At 38.1% G+C, this 19,549-nt stretch overlaps 1 protein-coding gene across 1 annotated transcript in view; it reads right to left on the minus strand.

Annotated features, from left to right (window-relative positions):
- Positions 1 to 976: 976 nt before the first annotated feature.
- Positions 977 to 19,549, minus strand: part of PARP4 (poly(ADP-ribose) polymerase family member 4) — a 52,211-nt gene continuing 33,638 nt past the window's right edge. The window contains exons 25-36 of the mRNA XM_070943922.1: positions 18,051 to 18,221; positions 15,821 to 15,901; positions 13,924 to 14,004; positions 10,711 to 10,806; positions 9,599 to 9,721; positions 6,924 to 6,971; positions 6,521 to 6,598; positions 6,145 to 6,411; positions 5,429 to 5,503; positions 4,786 to 4,888; positions 3,334 to 3,463; positions 977 to 1,835 (exon numbers count right to left, since the gene is read on the minus strand). Coding sequence (XP_070800023.1) covers positions 1,706 to 1,835; positions 3,334 to 3,463; positions 4,786 to 4,888; positions 5,429 to 5,503; positions 6,145 to 6,411; positions 6,521 to 6,598; positions 6,924 to 6,971; positions 9,599 to 9,721; positions 10,711 to 10,806; positions 13,924 to 14,004; positions 15,821 to 15,901; positions 18,051 to 18,221 — 1,383 coding nt within the window. The 3' untranslated portion in view covers positions 977 to 1,705. The remainder of the gene's footprint in view (positions 1,836 to 3,333; positions 3,464 to 4,785; positions 4,889 to 5,428; positions 5,504 to 6,144; positions 6,412 to 6,520; positions 6,599 to 6,923; positions 6,972 to 9,598; positions 9,722 to 10,710; positions 10,807 to 13,923; positions 14,005 to 15,820; positions 15,902 to 18,050; positions 18,222 to 19,549) is intronic.

Here is a 19,549-nt window from a genome sequence, read left to right on the forward strand (position 1 = left end):
CTCATTTAACAACAGAAATTTTGGGCTCAATTGTGGTCGTAAATTGAGGACTACCTGTACTGAAGTCTATCTGCATCTGAATGAGGAAGAAGTGTGCTCTCAAAAAGTTGAATTTAGCTGCAAGCTGGAGTAGAATGCCACCTGATCAGGGAAATTGGCCAACCCCGCTCTAAAATAATATACTGTATTGCTTGTAAAAAATATGTTTTGAATTCCAAATTCACATGTCATGGGGCCAAATAATTTGAGGGATTCTGCCCCCCCCCCAATCTAATTTACCTGTCTCATCAGGTCTGCTAGGAAGGGCACATTGCAGATTCAGTTCACAAGGGCCCAGGAGGAGATCTTTTGCTCCTCCTTTGGAATTTTATCTCCTGACTCTGAAAACATGGTTTTGCCATCTGGGTGCAGATCCTGTCATGTGGGTACAGCCTGCCAAGTGGTTGCATTGCTAGGGAAACTTGAGTGTACTCTGTCACAGATTATTTTAAATGTTTTAAATGATTATGTTTTTGGTTATTTTGTTGTATTGTTTTGGGTTTTTTTTTAAACTTAGTATATTAGCCAAGGTGACATGTGAGTTGAGTGACTAGATAAATTTGCCAAATAATTACTTTTTCTAAAATTTAGACTGCTGAAAATTAGTTTTAAGTTCCCTTACTGGATATTTTTCTCATTTGCATTTTGTTGCTTTTCTATGCTTCAGTCTTCCCTTAAATATAAATGAACATAAGAATGGGCAAGTCTTCAATAATTTCTTTTTCAATTATATCAATCACTTGATTTTTATGAAATCACTTGTGCTTAATAGAAATCAAAATTTCCAAACTTTTTAAATAAAGTAAGCAGTATTTCTGAAAACTAAACAAAATAATTTATTTAGAGGGTGAGAGGAAGAAGAAAAATAGTGTTGTTTAGATAGTGTTTCTAGAATACATGCATATTATTTATACAAGTATATTCTTGACTACTCGTATAAAACCAGACATATCATTAGAAGCCAAAATCACAAGATGATGTCTGATTTACTTTGGCCATGTCATGCATGAAATTCATTGGAAAAGTCAATGATGCTAGGAATGGTTAATGAAATAAGAAGGGGCAAGTAAAGAACATGCTGGCTTGCTAACATAAGAAATGATACAAAGCAATAGCACTTAGACTTATATACCGTTTCACAGTGCTTTACAGACCTCTCTAAGCGGTTTACGGAGTCAGCATATTGCCCCCCAAAATCTGGGTCCTCATTTTACCCATCTTTGAAGGATGAAAGGCTGAGTCAACTTTGAGCCTGGTGAGATTCGATCTGCCAAATTTCTGGCAGCCAGTGATGAGCAGAAGTAGCCTGCAGTACTGCACTCTAATCATTGCGCCACCGTGGCTCTTAGTCTTTATCTTAGTCAAAGATAAACATCCAACAACTGAAAGAAGCTGTGCTTGACAGGGCAACGTGTAGAGCATGTGCCTATAAAATCAGTGACTGATGTTAAAATAATATTCTTGATTACACCCTGGACATATAATGAAATATATAAAGATAACAAAAAGTACCAAGTTGAATATCAGCATAATTATAATCTTAAATAAGGAAATCAATGATAGTGTGCTTTTATTATAAGTCATGTTCATCAATAAGAGAAGAACAAACTTAGTAGTGTTCAATAATTAAGAGAAGGAGAAGCATGAAGTATGTTGTGTTCATTCCTTAAATACCCAGGAGCTTTTTAGTGGCATCATCCCAGTCTTTTCCAAGCTGAAGACTCTGGCAAATACCTGGAAATTCACGGTTAGTTTTGTTTGCCCACTCAATTGCTTTCCTTACTGGATTAAGTGCCCTGTAAACAGTGGTGAAAGAAAGAAAAATAGGTAAGAACAGTCATTGCAAAACAGCAACAGCAAAACGGACTACTGTATATTTATTCAATTACTCCAATCTAGAATACAGGTAGTCCTCGACTTATGACCACAATTGAGCCCTAAATGTCCATTGCTAAGCAAGGCAGTTGTCAAGTGAATTTTGCCCCATTTTACCACCTTTCTTAACAACCACAGTTGTTAAGTTAAATAACATGGTTGTTAAATTAATTTGGCTTCCTTATTGACTTTGCTTGTCAGAAGGTTGCAAAAGGTGATCATATGACTCTGGGGCATTGCAACTATCATAAATACATGCCAGTTGCCAAGCGGCCGAATTTTGATCACGTGACCACGGGGATGCTGCAATGGTTGTAAATGTGAAAAATGGTCATAAGTCACCTTTTTTGTGTGCCATTGTAACTTTAGTCACTAAATGAATGGTTGTTAAGTCGAAGACCACCTGTAATGAAAAGCATGATGTGCAGATTGTATTATAAATTATTCTGAGGCTTGTATGTCTCCAAACAGGATTCACATTTAAATCAAAGTATAGAAATGCCCAGCATAGTGGATACAGAACATTTTAGGATCCAATTTCAATGCTTTTAACATTTGAAGGATTGATTGATTTAGAACTAGTTTATCTGAAAAACCACTTTCTACCTATCAGCTCGTATTGGAATAGCTAAATTTTGCAGGCTAATAGGCACCCTTGGATTTTAAGAATTGGCTGTTATTTGGGGGCGCGGAACAGGTTATGCAGGAGTATCTGTTCACAGACTAGCAGCCACACTGATCATAATCAATCACATAACATTACCAGAAAGGTAACTGATAACAGTTGCTTCATGCCACCTTCTTCTGGTCCACATCAGTGGTGGGTTGCCCCTGATTTGCACCGGTTCTATAGAACCGGTAGTAAAACCGGTGGGAGGCTCCACCCACAGACCCCAACATCATCAAAACGCTTCTGCGCATGCGCAGAAGAGCGCATCTGCTCGCTTGTGCAGCCCCGTGAACCGGTAGTAAAGGTAAGTAGAACCCACCCCTGGCCCACATGAATGCCATCTACTACCCCAGCTGATCTTTGTCTTTTTCTTGAAAGGTAAACACACTTGCAAACAAAGCTTTAGGCTGCAGCAACCAACTGTTAATTTCTTAAAATGCCCAATGGCCATCAAAGGAGTTGTGAGATTTTCTCAGACAGAAAAATGCCACCGCAGATTAGGCCTTTCATCTGTACACTGCCAGCTTCCTACTCTTTATATAATAATAATGTAGTGGAGTAGAGAACTTGGTGCCAAAGGAGGGATTTCTTAAAATCCCTCAGTTTTTAAATTTAGGGGAGATTATGAATTTAGTAGTCATATTGCTTTTGAATTGATAATTTTTTCTTACAGGAGCTACAAATGAATGGTATCACTCATGTTTCTAAAACAGCCTGAATGTTATTTTGTGTTTTGTTCTCAAGTATACCATGATGGAGGAGAGTCTTTCAATTTCATTAGAGATTTAAAGATAAGACCTTCCAGTTGTTTGAAATATATAGCCTGGAGCACTAGAAGGGTAGCAATCAGCTGCAACAGTTTCTCTTTTCCTTTTGGACCTAGAGGGGAAAAAAATGAAACAATGGAGTTATGTCTGTAGAGATTCTCAGTCATGTTTTTTTTCAGGAGGCAACTGGACTTTGTTTTTTCTTTTGTCTTCAACGACCCACTAAAAGGATGCAGATTACCAGTTGTCCGCAAGGAATATAAATCCTTCCATTCCCCACTATCCTGTCAGAGCTGAAGAAGCTTCTTGGATTAGAAGTGAAACGTCTTCAAAAGAAAAAACAAGAAAGTCCAGTTGCCTCCTGAAAAATGCACCTTTGGGACAATGGAGTTGTGCGTGTTTCATTTTAAACAGTTACTTCTTGATCACACTTGTTAACATAGCTTTATCTGAATCTTGAATATCCAAAGATTTTGATTATATACATCCCTCACTCTCTGTAGATATAAAAAGGAAAATATACCCTTAAATAAAGTTTGGCTCTGGATAACTACATGGACACCTCTACGATTTTCTTAGCAACCATACAGAAGCGGTTTGCCATCTTTCAATGCTAAGGGCGTCCCACTGAAATACCACCTCTGTGCTAAGACCAAATCAAGCGTACCCTCATCTTGTTGACGTTATTTTAAGAACAGGTGAAAATACCTCTATAAGCCAGAAGTTCAAATTATGAAAAAAAGAATCATCATTTTAGAAGACATGAAATTTAAGTACACAGCCTCAATTTAATGCAGGATTTTCAACAATCTATATAAAGTAAAAGAATGGCAATGCATTTTTTGTGTTTTGATACCTTTTACAATTCTTAGTATACTGACATGCAGTTATTACTCCATATCTCTGCAAAGATGTAATACTGACAATTATTAATCTGGCGTGGAATAGATTTTTTTTTAATTAAAGATTTATCATAAAAATAGATGTGGGGGCTTTTTTCAAACTAAATTCATTACCTATCATTATTGTTTTTAGTTATTCAGTCGTTAAACCGTGTCTGATCTTTGTGACCTCATGGACCATAGCATGCCAGCCCCCCTGTTCTCCATTGTCTCCTGGAGTCTGCCCAAACTCATAGTTAGATGACACTATCTAACCATCTCATCATCTGCCGTCCCCTTCTCCTTTTGCCTTCAATCTTTCCTGTCATCAGGGTCTTTTCCAATGAGTCCATTGTAAGTATTACAGTTTCAATCCAGAGCAAATTAACTGTCCATTGCAAACTTTGGACCATAGCTAACTTTTCACACTAGGAAGAAGTAGTATCAAATTTGACAAGTAATCCTGTCTTCTCAGAGAATCTGAATAGCCTATTTTTCCTGGATATATTGGAAAGTACAGGTATATGATTAAAATGATTGAAAATGTCCTTACCAAGTGACTGAATTCCATTTTTTGCAAGTGAAACATTAATTAAATGATGCACATCAAGATCTAAAAACATCCCAAGCTCAGAGGTAAGTTGCCAAAATCCATTCTATATAAAATAAAATACGATTCTCAAAATTTGAAAGAATTGTACTTATGTTTTTATAAAAGAATATATCCTTTTTGTGATACAATCTTACAACTAAATAAGGAAACTATCCAAATGGATGCTCTACAAAATGAGGCATCTTTCGCCACTGAACACCATTTAAATCATAATAATACGGGAGACATTCAAAATTCATTCCTTTTTGTGATTTCTGCTTTAAAAATATCACTTAAATCATTTTAAAATCTGCAATAATGATAATAGGAGACCCCCTTCTCACTAGGCAAGAAAAATGGGAAATAATCCAGTAATTCAAAGTTCCTAGAGAAAAGAAATGGAATTTCACGTGCATATACATACACATGGAGAAAGTATAAAAACAAACAAATTAAAATTTAAAACATAACTTCCCATGACCCCACTTTTTTATCATTACAATTTGATAAAGTAGGCTAGACTTGGAAATTGAACTAAATGTAAACATATATATGCTTATTCAAAACTGAACCCTATTTTTTTTCCTTAAATACAAAGTAGTACCTGATTTTGAAGCTTGAAGAGCTGAGGCCAGTCAACAGAACTTAAGGGTACCTTAAATGATCTGGGAACTGTATCCTACAAATTCATAGGAAGGTAGAAAGTCAAAGTATGCAACGGAAGAGGATTAAAAACACAAACAATTTTGTGAAAATTGTTTCTGTAAAACAATTTTACAGAATAATCTTCAAGTGATCAGAGAAATATACATAATTTGCTAACTTCTTTATACCATTAAAACAGGGGTGTCAAACTAGTGGCTTGTGGAGTGGATGTGTCACATAGAGGTCACACCCATCCCAGGGTGAAAGGAAGGGAAAAAAGTCACGAAATGCCACGCGACGGCAACATGACACTGCAAGTTTGACACCTGTGCACTAAAGTATGAGAGAAGGGAGGAAAAGGAGCAATCTGCAGCATTCTTGTCAAAAATAAAACCTGTTGGATATGGCAGAGTATGCGATTCTTTCATGATGGCGTTAAGAAGCTTGTCCATCATTGACAAATGTGTGCAGCAAAGATTGGTAATTATGTGGAGAAATAAATACAGTAGCAATAAAGTTCATTTCAAGGACTCCTGTTTCATTTATTAAAATATCCCTATTTAAACTAAAGTTATGAAGATGGAGACATTACTTTTCATTCAGCCTTCATATGAATAAAGCATATAAGGACATCCATATTAGAAATAACTGTATTAAATATGTATTACAGTTTACCTGGCATGAATTCTCTTCTATAGATTTAGCTGCATAATGAGTTGTCTTTAATTTCGCTTCAGAAGCAGTTGTCTTTCTTTTACAAGAAGCAGATCGCTTCACTTTTATTGAAGGTTTTAATATTTCTCCTTCTGAGTGAAAGGCAAGCCGATACTTAGGAACAGCTTTCTTTTTTGGGGGTGAAACAGTTTTACAAACAAGGGGTCTGGAAGGTTGTTCAAAAGCAATTTCTTCCCCGACTGACTTGCACAAGACTCCAGACAGTTCCTGAAAGTCAAAAGCAAGTTTGTAAAGACACTGGCACTTTGACTGAAATATAAGCTGGTTATATCTGATGGCCCATTGTGGGTTTTTTTTTCCTTATCTGAGCACTGACCTGAACTGGAATACCAGGGTCTAAAGCAGCACCCGCAGAAAAACAGCAATTGGCAGGCATGGCGCAGAAATCAAATATCTGTGGAGTTAAAAAAAAAAGCTTATGTTCTTCTGTTTTTGTCTTCATCATCATAGTAAAGCCCTTTGCCAACTCTTGAATATTTAAGCCTTTTTCTGAATGAAGCTGCAGCTTGTCAAAAGTCCCCTGAATTTCTATTTTGCAATCCCAAAAGCTGTCTCAAAGCCAGGAAATATATAACCTCCTCCTCTATCAATCTAAATTATAGAAAAAATATTATCTTAACAGATTTGCCTAAAGATATTCGTTGATCACAATTTGGTGTTTGACAAAAGATTGGTAGAAAATAGAATATTCACTAACAATTTTTAGATTAACTACTGACCTCACATGATGCGAAGTTACGATGATCAGATATAAAGTCAGGCTCCAACTGTTAAATAAATATTTTTTAGCTTTAGATTAGATTCACAAACATACATTCTAAATTATTGTTCAGAACAGCAGATAAATTGCTTAAAAGATTCAAGTTACCTAGTTTCTCAAACATTTTTTTTCTGGAATGTTTGTCATAAAGTTTAATAGACACTTTATGTGTCTTTTGTAAAATTTCTATTTTTCAAAAATGTGACAAATACCTTTAATCATTTATTTCAAGGGTCTCCATTAAGATTCGTGGACTTCAATGCCAGAATTCCTTATCAGCTATGCTGCCTAGGGAATTCTGGAAGTTGAAGTACATAAGTCTTAAGGTTGCCAAGTTTAGAGACCCCTGATTTATTTGTATATGTACATAAAACAGATATCATAAATAATACACTTAATGTTCTTTGTTTACACCTACAATTTTTTCAAGTAATTTTATCTTTGAATTACTCTGTAAGAGATAACACTATTGCAATTATTTATATTTTCCAGAATCAAAATCAGGAGCGTTGTTGTATTTGTGGAACAAAGGCGTAGGACCTGGTTAATTATGCCCGTCTCCCACAGTATCGGCCTGGTCAATCTAATCTGGCAGAATTAGCCTATTCTGAGATCCTTCAATTAAAAAGTGCCATCTAACAGGACCCCATAATTGTGCCTTCTCTATAGTGGCACCTGCCCTCTGGAATGAGGGTCTCCCTGAAATCCACATGGCTTCCACCCTAATGACATGGGGCGGGTCCATCCACTATAGTTCAAAGCCTCGGAAAAGACCCAGATCCTTAAGGCCTACCTGAATAAAGATTTCAGAATGTACAACATTCCAGGGGCAGTGGTGAAATCCAAATTTTTTTACTACTGGTTTTGTGGGCATGGCTTGGTGGGTGTGCTATGGCTTGGTGGGCGTGGCAGGGGAAGGATACTGCAAAATCTCCATTCCCATCCCACTCTGGGGCCAGCCAGAGGTGGTATTTGCCGGTTCTCCGAACTGCTCAAACTTTCCGCAACCAGTTCTGCAGAACCTGTCAGAACGTGCTCGATTTCGCCCTGTCCAGGGGATAGGTGCTTGACAGAAAAGGCACAGTTCTAGAGCAGGGGTGTCAAACTCATGTCACAATAGCATCATGTGATGTATCGGGACTTTTTTCCCCTTTGCTAAACTGGCCGTGGCCATGGCCAGTGCATGACGCATCCAGCCCATGGGTTGGGAGTTGACAGCCCTGTTCTAGAGTCTCAAAAGATGACACTGTTTAATTGAAGTGAGATGAAATATGGCCATCCTTTTGGTCCAAACTGCTAGGCAGATACTGGAGACAATCTATCAAACAGCCAGATCCAATGCTGTGTAGAGCTTTGTAAGTTATAATCAATGAATCCTTGAATTGCATTCAGAAGCAGCCTGACAACCAATGCAGCCCATTGAAGTAGCACTGTTACAAGGGAACACAATGGCATGCCCATAATTGCTCGCAATCCTATTTACAAGGACGAGGTCTACGAATCCATATTCTTATGCAATTCCTAATATTTATGGTAATCGGGAAACAAAACAAGACATGAAGGCGGGATCTTTTATGTCAATAAAAGATGGTTGTTGGCTTCCAACCATAAATAAAATATTTCAGTGTTCTTTTTCTTTTCCCAATATTAAATACCTGTGGAATGACAAATGAACATATCACACACACAATAAACTCTTTTATACTATTTAAACAATCCCGCAATACTTTATGGCTTCTGCATCTATATTTTGGGAGAAACAATACCTCCCAGCATAAAATATTTCACTTTTGCTTAAATGATATTGACTGTTGTAAGTGAATTTATATAGACTGTATTTCAAGATTGAAAAATTTCCTTTTCTGGCTGATTGTTAGAAAAAACTTTCTAACACTATGAACAGTTTGGCATTGGAACCAGTTATTGAGGAAGATGAACTTTCCTTCTCCAGGTATGTTCAAAAAAACAGGCTATATAAAGATTTGTCAGGGATGCTTTAATGAGGGGTATAATTCAGCTCAAATAGCTCCTTCCAAATTTATGATCCTTTATTTCTAAAGAACTAATAAAAGAGGCGAAAATGTGCTGGGAAAACTTAGGACACTGTGATATCATACCATCCTTCTGAATTGTATTTCTAGGAATCTGTCCCTATGCAAGCATAGCAATACAGCTTTCCCCAACACCTGGGTCACTGGGAATTTTACACCATAAAGAATATTCTGCATCGATTGCTGGACAAGTTCACCTCCTATCTGTGCACCTATAGTAATCAGTCATACATCACAACAGTATGTGTAGTTCTGGCAGATCCATTCGTTTCCACTCTTCCACCACACAGCCAACCATGATCATTCTGCTCTTATTCTGAATGGATCTGGTTTCAACTCCAATAAATGAAAAACTTTCATGCAATTTTGGTATCTTCTGAGGAAAAAATGTGAAAGAAACCTTCATTTTTCTTCTCTAAAAGGCTGTCCTCCACGAGTGTTGAAATTGTACTGCTGCAGGTCCTTGTAAAATTTTTGAGAATTTGAGTCCCAGTATACATGGAAGGTGTCTTATCTTTACCAAAGAAGTAACATTAAATCACATTACATTAAATGTGATGGGGGGGGGACACAATATACATACCATACTTTCATTGTAAAGAATTTCTTCTGTTGAATATTCTATGTAGGGTAAAATATCAACATCATGTGTAGCTACAGGCTCCAAGTGATCTAAAGTATCACCACTTTGGTCTTCATCTGCCTCCTAATTGAGAAGTACCAAAAGAATACATGAGAAGGAATCAATATTGTTAAATATTCAAAGCTAAGAATAATAGCAGTGCCTTGGAATTAATCTGAAAAGCTAAAAATAGTTATCTTAGAATCAGCTTCTCTATCCTCATCTCTGTTGAAGTTACAACTCTCAGATTCTTTAACTTTGCTGGTCCCACACAAACTGGATGGCCAGTTTGAGCTGATAGGCCTTTTCCTAATATGAGCTCCATCCACATGTATGAACTTCAAGACTTCAAATGTTTCGCTGGTTGAGAAATTCTGAAAGGTTGTTCTATTAGGAGGAGTACAGGAAGTCATCAACTTACGAGCAGAATTGAGCCAAAACTTCTGTTGTTAAATGAGACATTTGTTAAGTGAATTTTGCCCCATTTTACGACCTTTCTTCCCTCAGTTGTTACGTGAATCACTGTGGTTGTTAAAGTTAGTAACATGATTGTTAAGGAAATCTGGCTTCCCCGTTGACTTTGCTTGCCAGAAGGTCTGAAAAACGGATCACATGACCCCAGGAAACTGCAACCGTCACAAATGTGAGTCAGTTGCCAAGCATCTGAAATTTGATCATGTGATGCTTCACTCCCCCATTCATAATCTGAGGTATCATTTTCTTCAGTATGTGTCTCTGATGGCTGGCAGTCTGCCACTTCCTCAAAGCTTTAATTGTCTTCCGGCAGTACTGGTTAACATGGCTGCCATCCATGCACCACTATTCTGAAGTTTTATTGGTTCTTGATGAAGCATCAAGTGCAACACAGCAAGGATTAATCACTAATCACTTGTACTTTAATGAATCTACCCATTAATATTCTAGCGCGCAGTCAATCTTCACCTAAGATCTAATTTTCATTGAAATTAAAATAATTTAGACTACATGTTCTGATGCCTTCCAGATTTCATAATTCAGCACTACCTTGGGAAAAAAAAATGGGGGAAGGATGGTTTGAAGATGAATATACATACCCTTTTTTCAATTGCCACAAAGCTTGTAAACTGGGTCACAATGGAGTGCTTCAGGCTGAGCTCAATGATGCTGGACTTCAGCTGTTCTCTTTTCATCTAAACAGTAAGTCCAGGCAAATGTTAAAGAATCTTCAGGGACAAGCAACCTGATACTCTGCTTCCCTGAAAATAAGACATCCCCTGATAGTAAGCCCAATTGGGCTTTAGAACGCATGTGTTAAAATAAACCTCCCCCCGAAAATAAGCCCTCCCTGAAAATATTTAAACCCAGAGCTGGAAATCAGGTAAAATGGCATGAGGAGCCCCATCTTGCTCCACGCACCCCAAAATAATAAAACCTCCCCGAAAATAAGGCCAAGCATTTATTTTGGGGTTCAAAAAAATATAAGACAGGGTCTTATTTTCGGGAAAACACAGTATCTACCAGATGTTTTGGACTACAATAAGTTCCAGCCACCATAGCCAATGGGCTACATTTATAGGAGTTCAGGAATTATCTTCCAAAATATCTAAAGGGCATCCTGTTACTTCCTCTTTTGCCTATATAATCTTTATCAGAGATCTACAGCTGGGCTAGCAGGAGTGAGTTGGCTCACATCGTTAGGATGCTGAGTCAGAGGTTACAAGTCGCGTTCAAGACCTGAGTGCTGCTCCGTAGTGGGGTGAGCTCCTGTCAGTCTCTCCAGGTCCTTAACGGAGACATGAAAGGAGCCCCCAGAGGCATTGTCTGGGCACCAGTGATGTCACTACTCTGTTTCCCCCAAAATAAGACATCCCCTGATAATAAGCCCAATCGGGCTTTTGAGCGCATGGCAATAAGGCCCAGCGCTTATTTCAGGGTTCAAAAAAATATAAGACAGGGTCTTATTTTTGAGGAAACACGGTAGCTAATCCTTTCAACCCAGAAGTGCCTTAAATGGTGCCTCTGACATGAATGGAACAGGGAGCCAGGCTAGTGGAGTATTTCATCCAGATTTCTGCCATGGCAGTAACTTCTATACAAGTTGGTTTAGTTCCTGAAGTGGCAGATCTTCAACATTTCATTTATAGTTTTTTAAATATATTTTTTCAAGCATGTTTTAAATCCTATTGTCATTATATGTTATAGTCAAATGTATTTTTTTTCATTAAAGCACAATATCATAAAACAAAACAAAATAAAACATAGGATCACTTTCTTTGTGTGCTATTAAGATATTATAAAATGTGAGAATCCACAAAAAGAAAATTATTATCAATTATAATGTTAGGAAGGGAATGGAAATGTAAATTATGACTGGATGACTACATCCATGCCAGCCAAGTGTTTGATAAGGTTTTGGTTTAGCATAGCTAAACTATGAATCCTTCTACAATTGAAAGCACTACTGTTAAATGCATAAAGCTGTGAGTCCATGCATTAAATCAGATTAGAGAGTAAACTGAGAACCAGTATGGTGTAGTGTTTAAAATGTGGCATAGAAATGGTGAGATACTGATCCTAATCTACTCTTAGCTATGGAGACTCTTGGGTGGCCTTGGACTATCAATTTCTCTCAGCTCTACCTATTTCACAGGTTGCTGCTGTTAAAAATACGAGAAGGAAGAACTATGTACTTGAGTTCCACTACAAAGCGCAGGATATAAATCAAATAAATAAATCTAGACTCATTGGCCATATGGAATATTCCAGAGGTGGTATTCAGACGGTTTGAACCAGTTCAGGTGAACTGGTAGTGGCGACTGCAAGTCGGCTTGCCCACCTGCCCTGGCGTAATGCCATCCTATTTACTCACTTTTTGAGGCTGGGTGCATGCGCAGAAGGTGCACGCATGCGCACAGTGAACTGGTGTTAAGAATATTGGAAACCCACTATTGGAGCATTCACTTTATTGTATCTAAGATTTGCAATTCTTGGAGCAGTTAGCCATCCTATCAGCCACCTGTTTTATGGTGTCAGAAAGGGAATATCAAGTGCACATTCCCCCCAATTCACACAATCACCCTTCTGCCATCTTATGAATGTCCTTAACTTGCTGTTGAATAAATTTCTTCAGTAGGAAAAGTTGAGATGCAGTCAGCAAATTGCATCTCTCTTTTCCTCTTGCCATACATGTTTCCAAAGTGAAGAAACTGGCCACTATATCGAAGATCTGCCCCATCAGACTGACTGGGAAGGAGAAGAGTGATTGGCGAGGCAGCACCAGGAAGAGGAGGTCCTCTGAAGTGCCAGAAGATAGAATGAGGTAGAAATTCCTGCCAACTATCCCACTGATAGTGGCAGTGGCTAAGTGGCTAAGATGCTGAGCTTGTCGATCGAAAGGTCGACAGTTCAGCGGTTTGAATCCCTAGTGCCACGCAACAGAGTGAGCTCCCGTTACTTGTCCCAGCTTCTGCCAACCTAGCAGTTCGAAAGCACGTAAGAAATGCAAGTAGAAAAATAGGGACCACCTTTGGTGGGAAGGTAACAGTGTTCCATGCGCCTTTGGCGTTTAGTCATGCCAGCCACATGACCACGGAGACTTCTTCGGACAGTGCTAGCTCTTCGGCTTTGAAACAGAGATGAGCACTGCCCCCTAGAGTCGGGAATGACTAGCACATATGTGCGAGGGGAACCTTTACCTTTACCTTTATCCCATTGTACAATCCTAGAGAAAACTCTGTAAATGTCTTCCCAGTATTTTCTCAACCAGGCATTAATCAGCTTAACTAGCACATACATCCATAAATCTCATAACATGTAAGGGACATAGCAATACAGAGCCACTGTCAGATCATCACAGCCATTGTGTGGGGAAGGAGCCTCAGCAGTATCTTGTTCCAAACTTATTCTATTTATTTATTTATTTAGCAAATTTGGACAGTCACCCATCAAAAAAACCCCCAAACCTCTGGATGGCTTACAAACATAATGACAATTAAATGTATGTGACAATGCAAGAAATACTCAACATAAATAAAAATAAAAACATGAAAAACCCCAGGCTTATAGGAGAACACTTAATTTAATTCCATTAGAGAATCATAGTCATTTAAGCAGTCATCTGAAACTAAGAATACATAAAAAGCCCAAAGTCTAGTCCACCATCATGTTTTCTTAAATGCGCCTCTTCTCTGAGAAGATTAAACAAAAGCAGGATGCAATCTGTATCATGCAATTTTAAAGATGGCGGTCATAATTAAAATGGATAATAAATACAGTGTTACGCAATTTTTATTTTCTTGGGAGCGCACCTCATGCTCTGTTTCGTTCTCATCAAGCATTCCTTGTTCATACTCTCTAATAAAGGCTCTTGCTGCAAGTTTGTGGAGTATCTGTACCAGGTACAAAGGAAGACATCACGATCAGTAATATTAAAGCAATGATTAAATAAGTTTGGCCTTGTCAAATGTATATTGAGCAGTTTGCCTCCGAGTGTAAATAGTGTACTGGAAAAGAATTATGCTCCCTATGTCATCAGAGATGAGGCTGCACTTGTGCTGACATATGTTTTAAAGCATCTTTCTTGCCTCTGTATCAAAGCATTGTCTGGACCTCTGGACTAGCAACCTCAGTGACACAACTGGTTCTGTCACTGCTTTTCTCATTTTTTGGCCATACACAGCTTCCAAAGCTCCCAGTTCAGAGTCAAAGACTGCAGCAGGAGAAAAATGGACATCATGGTCTTCATGTAACTGATTGTCTAATTGAATCTAACCATGGTAAATGTCATGTCTCAATGGCATGGCCTTCATTTCATCCTCAATCCATGTGCTAAATTGTTCTTGGCTGAAGGACCCATGCACACTCAGAGGAACACATATTTGGTGTACCTTCCTTCCTGTAGAGAGTAAGGAAGATGATTTTGATGTAGATATGCAGATGCTGTTGCCTAGGCAACAGCTGCAGCATATCCCCATCAAGGTAATCTTTGTTATTCGCCAAACTTCCCAAATCTGCTGAAGAGCTCTTTGGTGTGCTTGCAGTATTAGAATGTAGACTCACCCTCTCAACATAAGGTTCCTGGAAGCACCTGGGATCATAACAGTTGGGCTCACTACTTATACAAACTATTATGGTTTTTTATATATTTACATAATATTTTAATCTCTTTATATACTTTTTTTAATGTTTGTTTTTTAAAATATTTTTTCACTTTGTCTATTTTATATATTTTTAGCTTTTAAAATTAATAACCATTTTTATTTTACCTTTTCTATGCTGATCAATCACCATAATAAAGATTTGATTTAACTTGGAACGAGAGTTTCTTTAAGAATAAAAGGATTATTGAGGAAAAAGTCCCCACTTCCAAGTAATTCTGTTGGATGCATATCTGATCTCAGAAAACTTCTTTATTTATATTTCCAGATGACCAAAACTGTGTATAGCAGACAGCTTCAACTGATTTATTCCTCTTAACCCAACCTGTTACTATGGCTCTTCTGCTCTAGGTTCATTCCACATCTGCTTTCTTCCTGACAGTTAGAACAATTAATCAATGGAATAATTTGCCTCCAGAACTTGTGGCTGCTCCAACACTGACAGTTTTAAGAAGAGATTTGACAACCATTTATCTGAAATGATATAGGGTTTCCTGCCTGAGCAGGGGGTTGGACTAGAACCTTGATGGCGAACCTATGACACAGGTGGCACGCAGAGCCCTCTCTGCAGACACGCGAGCTGTCGCCCCAGCTCAGCTCTGTTGCGTATGCACGCGTGCCTCCTGCCGGCCAGCTGGTTTTCGGGTCTCTGCCGCACATGCGCAGGGGGCGGGGCGTATGTGGGAGACGCATGTGCGGGGATGGGGCGCACATGCTGGGGTCACATGTGCATGCGGGGGCGTGCATGTGGGGGTCGCATGTGCATGCGCTGGGGTGTGGCGTGCAGGGGGTTCACGCACATTGCATTATGCACACTTGGTGCCAAAAAGGTTAGCCATCACTGGACTAAAAGACCTCCAAGGTCTTTTCCAACTCTGCTATACTCACGTATAACCCTATGTCCAGTGGGGCTTACCCTTTGGAATGTCTTTTATGACTGCATTGTAACTAGAAAAATATTCAGAAGGGACCCAAATGCTCCATTTTAAAATATTAAATCAGGAGCTTGAGGCAAGTTTATGGTTTAAGCAATCAGTGCCTAACTCACAGTTCCTGTGGTCTTCTGCAGTTCAGATGTAGACACCAGTGTATACAATTCCTGATTATCTACCTGTGCCTTTAAAATAGCCTGAAAGAGAAAAACACACCAGAATATTTGTCTTAATTTATTATTTTTTAAATTAAGAACGGTGGCATACACATCATGGTAACAGCATGTTGATCTATTACTTTACGGAAAAGCAACTGCTTCTATTTACAATATAAGCTCCATGCAACATTTATTAAAATTGTTTTTAGGTATCTCTTCCTGTTTACAGAGACGGTGATGCTAATACAGACACATCTGCTGGTCGAATGGAACATTTGCTGTGACTTAATTATGAGAATACACCAAACAATTTTTAAAAAAGCTTTAACTCTAGTGCAATATAATAGCTGTTTAATTTATCAAGATTTGACATTGTTGGGCATGCTAAAATATAAAATTATGGTTAGTATGAAATTTCAAAGCAGACTTTGCATTAGCTATAGCTTGGTCTAATGTCTATTTTTAAACAAACACACTAACATACACTGCTGTTTTAAGTCATATACTGCTGTAGAGTAGATTAGAGCACAAAGAATAAAAGCAGCTGAAATGTGTAAATTCAAAGCTACCTTAAACCTGATACATTCTGAAGCTCAAATCAGTGGCTGACATCACCATGAATTAAACTGTTATGGTAACAGGTGGAAGAGTCTTTTCAGGTTGAGGGCTCCACTGGAAAATACAATATTTTCTATTGTTTTCCATTGCTTCAGGAATTGCAAGTTTTGTTCTATGCTCGATCTATTGTTTTGCTTAATACAGCTCATGGACATAATCAGCATGTGATAATGCTAAGCCATCTTATAACAGCTGTTATTTGCAATTATATGGTTTTATTTATTTATTATTTGTACAATTTATTAACTGCCCATCTTACCACAAGGTAACTCTAGGTGGCTTACAATATTAAAAAGGTTTACTATACAAGCAATCTAATTTGTTCACAACATTTTAAGATGTGTGAATTCTTTATTCTCCTTTGCTCTGCACAGTTGAGATGACAGCTGGGGCAGAGGTGGTATTCAGCAGGTTCTGACCAGAAATTTTGAGTAGTTTGGAGAACCAGTAAATACCACCTGTGACTGGCCCAGCCCTCATCTATTGTCTATCTCCCGAGTCCCAGCTGATTGGGAGGAAATGGGGATTTTGCAGTAACCTTCTCCTGGAGTGGTGAGGGAATGGAGATTTTACAGTATCCTTCCCTGCCATGCCCACCAAGCCACGCCCACAGAACCAGTAGTAAAAAAATTTGAATCCCACCACTGGGTACTGTGTACATTTCCAGGCATGTTCTGAGAAAGATATTGATGGGTTAGAACAGCTTCAGAAGAAGGCTACAAATGCAATATGCAAATTTGAGGCTATTTTCTATGAGGATAGGCTTAAGGACAGTGGTAGGTTGCCTCCGGTTCTGTCTGGTTCTTGAGAACCGGTAATAAAAATGGTGGGAGGCTCCGCCCACTCACCCGGACGTCATAATTGACCTTCTGCGCATGCGCAGAAGCAAGCAAGCACGCACGAGCGAAGCAACTGTGCATGCACTCCCGTTGCGAACCGGTAGTAAAGGTAAGTAGAACCCACCCCTGCTGAAGGACGTTAGGATCTTTAGTCTACAGAAAAGAAGACTGAGGGGAGTCATAATATCAGTGTTCGGACATACCATATAATAGGTATGTCCATACAGGAGTTGATCAGAAACAATTTTCTGTTGTTACAGAAACTAGGATCATAACAAGTATAATTTGTATGCATATTTTTAAATATAAGGTAAAACTTCCTGATGGTAAATGTGTATAATAATGAAATAGTCTACATCTCTGGACAATTACCTTTTGAGGATGATTTAAATTTGGTTTTCTTCTATATCGTAGAAGATTGGATTAGATTACCTTCATAGCCCTCTCCAACTCAGTGGAAGTCTGGAAAGTGTTATATTCATAGCCTTTGTAATTTTTCTGTTTACCTATCCCTGTTTCTATTGCTTTTCTGACCATAGAAAATCATTTTCTGATTGGTTCTTTGTTTTTTGTTTTTTTGGAAAATCCATGATTTAAATTATATGTATTATTTAAATTAAATTAAATTATTATTTAAATCAAATGCATTATTCATTCATATGAAAGAATATATAAATATATAATTTTTCAAACTGGGAAGAAAAGAGAAGCTTCTTTGGACAGCTTTTTACCTCTGTGCAATGGAAGATAAATCCATAGACTAGAAGACGCTCGTGGTTAAACAGAGCATGTATCTGAGCAGGAGTAAAACTAAATTTAGGATTGTCTGTAATATGAGTCTGCCATTCAATGGAAATAGAACTGCACTGTGGAGAAAACATTCTAGTTGTCTGGCTTTTCACCTGCATAGAGATGGAAACAGAAAATTAATATTTGTTCCGTTGGTTAAATCATTTTACATAGAGCAGTTAATACACAACAAAATAGAAGAAATATGAAGAAATGCTATTTTACAGGGAATTTCATCAAGTGATTTAACCACATCCATATTTTTTTTTTGATTAATTAGTCTAGAGTCTTGAACTTGATAAAATGAATTGTAAAACATGCAAAGGGCTAAAATTATTTTTTCCAGATAACTCTTTGTTGCTCTTTTGAACTTGGTTGCCTGCTGATGTTTTGTTCCCTGATTATGTAACATTTCAGTGATAGAAGGGAGTGGGGATTGCTTCTTATTAATTTAAGAATAGCTTGCCCTCTCAATGTTGATGTGCTTTCTTCTTGACAGTTCCTTAATTAGGGTAATATTTATCTGCTTGATTGTCTCCTTGGTAGTTCCTTGGTTATTGTTTTCTGTTTGATTGCCTGGTGAAATCTTTAGTTATCTGAGTATTGATTGTTGATGAGGAGCTGTGACTCCCCCCCACACACACTTTTTAAGGTTTTTTTTATTATCTCTTTTGAATGTTGTGTAAATGTTGTTTATCTCTATGTACCTGTTGATGGCTGATCTGTCTGAGTGCCAAACTTCCAGGAATTCTGTAGTATTTTTGGATTTAGCGTCATCTCTGTTTCTCAGCTGAAACTACAGCTGAGTAGTCTGTCTATGTGTTATGACATTAAGGAGTTTTCATCATGTCTTCTGACTGCTAGCTGGTGTTTGCATTTTGTACAAGTCTATGGAGATTCTCAGTCATCTAGGTCATGGTTGTCCCAAAGGTGCTTTTTCAGGAGGCAACTGGACTTTCTTGTTTTTTTCTTTTGAAGACGTTTCACTTCTCATCCAAGAAGCTTCTTCAGCTTTGACTAGATAGTGGGGAATGGAAAGATTTATATTCCTTGCAGACAGCTGGTCATTTACATTATTTTTAGAGAGTCGTTGAGGCCATCTGTGTCCTCAGGATCACCTGAATAGTGCAAATGGGTGTGGAGCCATCTTGGCTGCAGGATTTTTTCTGTTCTGTGTTCCTTCAATGTTGAAGACAGGCGCAGGCTATCAGGAATAAGTCCGTGTTGTCTGCATCTCAAACTGAAGTCCAGTTGCCTCCTGAAAAAGCACCTTTGGGATGCCATTTGTATACTTCACAATTGGCTTCTGACAAACAGATTCAATGGAAAAGAGCAGTAAAATCACAAGTCATGGTCACTGATGTCTCACTTAATTACCTTGTTGCTTAGTGAACAATTTTCCAGTCCTAGCGGTGATCACTAAGTAAAGACTATCTATATT

This window comes from Pituophis catenifer, unplaced genomic scaffold, assembly GCF_029215685.1.
Source record: "Pituophis catenifer annectens isolate HBS135680 unplaced genomic scaffold, rPitCat1.0.hap2 SCAF_4, whole genome shotgun sequence".
Taxonomy (NCBI): Eukaryota; Metazoa; Chordata; class Lepidosauria; order Squamata; family Colubridae; genus Pituophis; species Pituophis catenifer.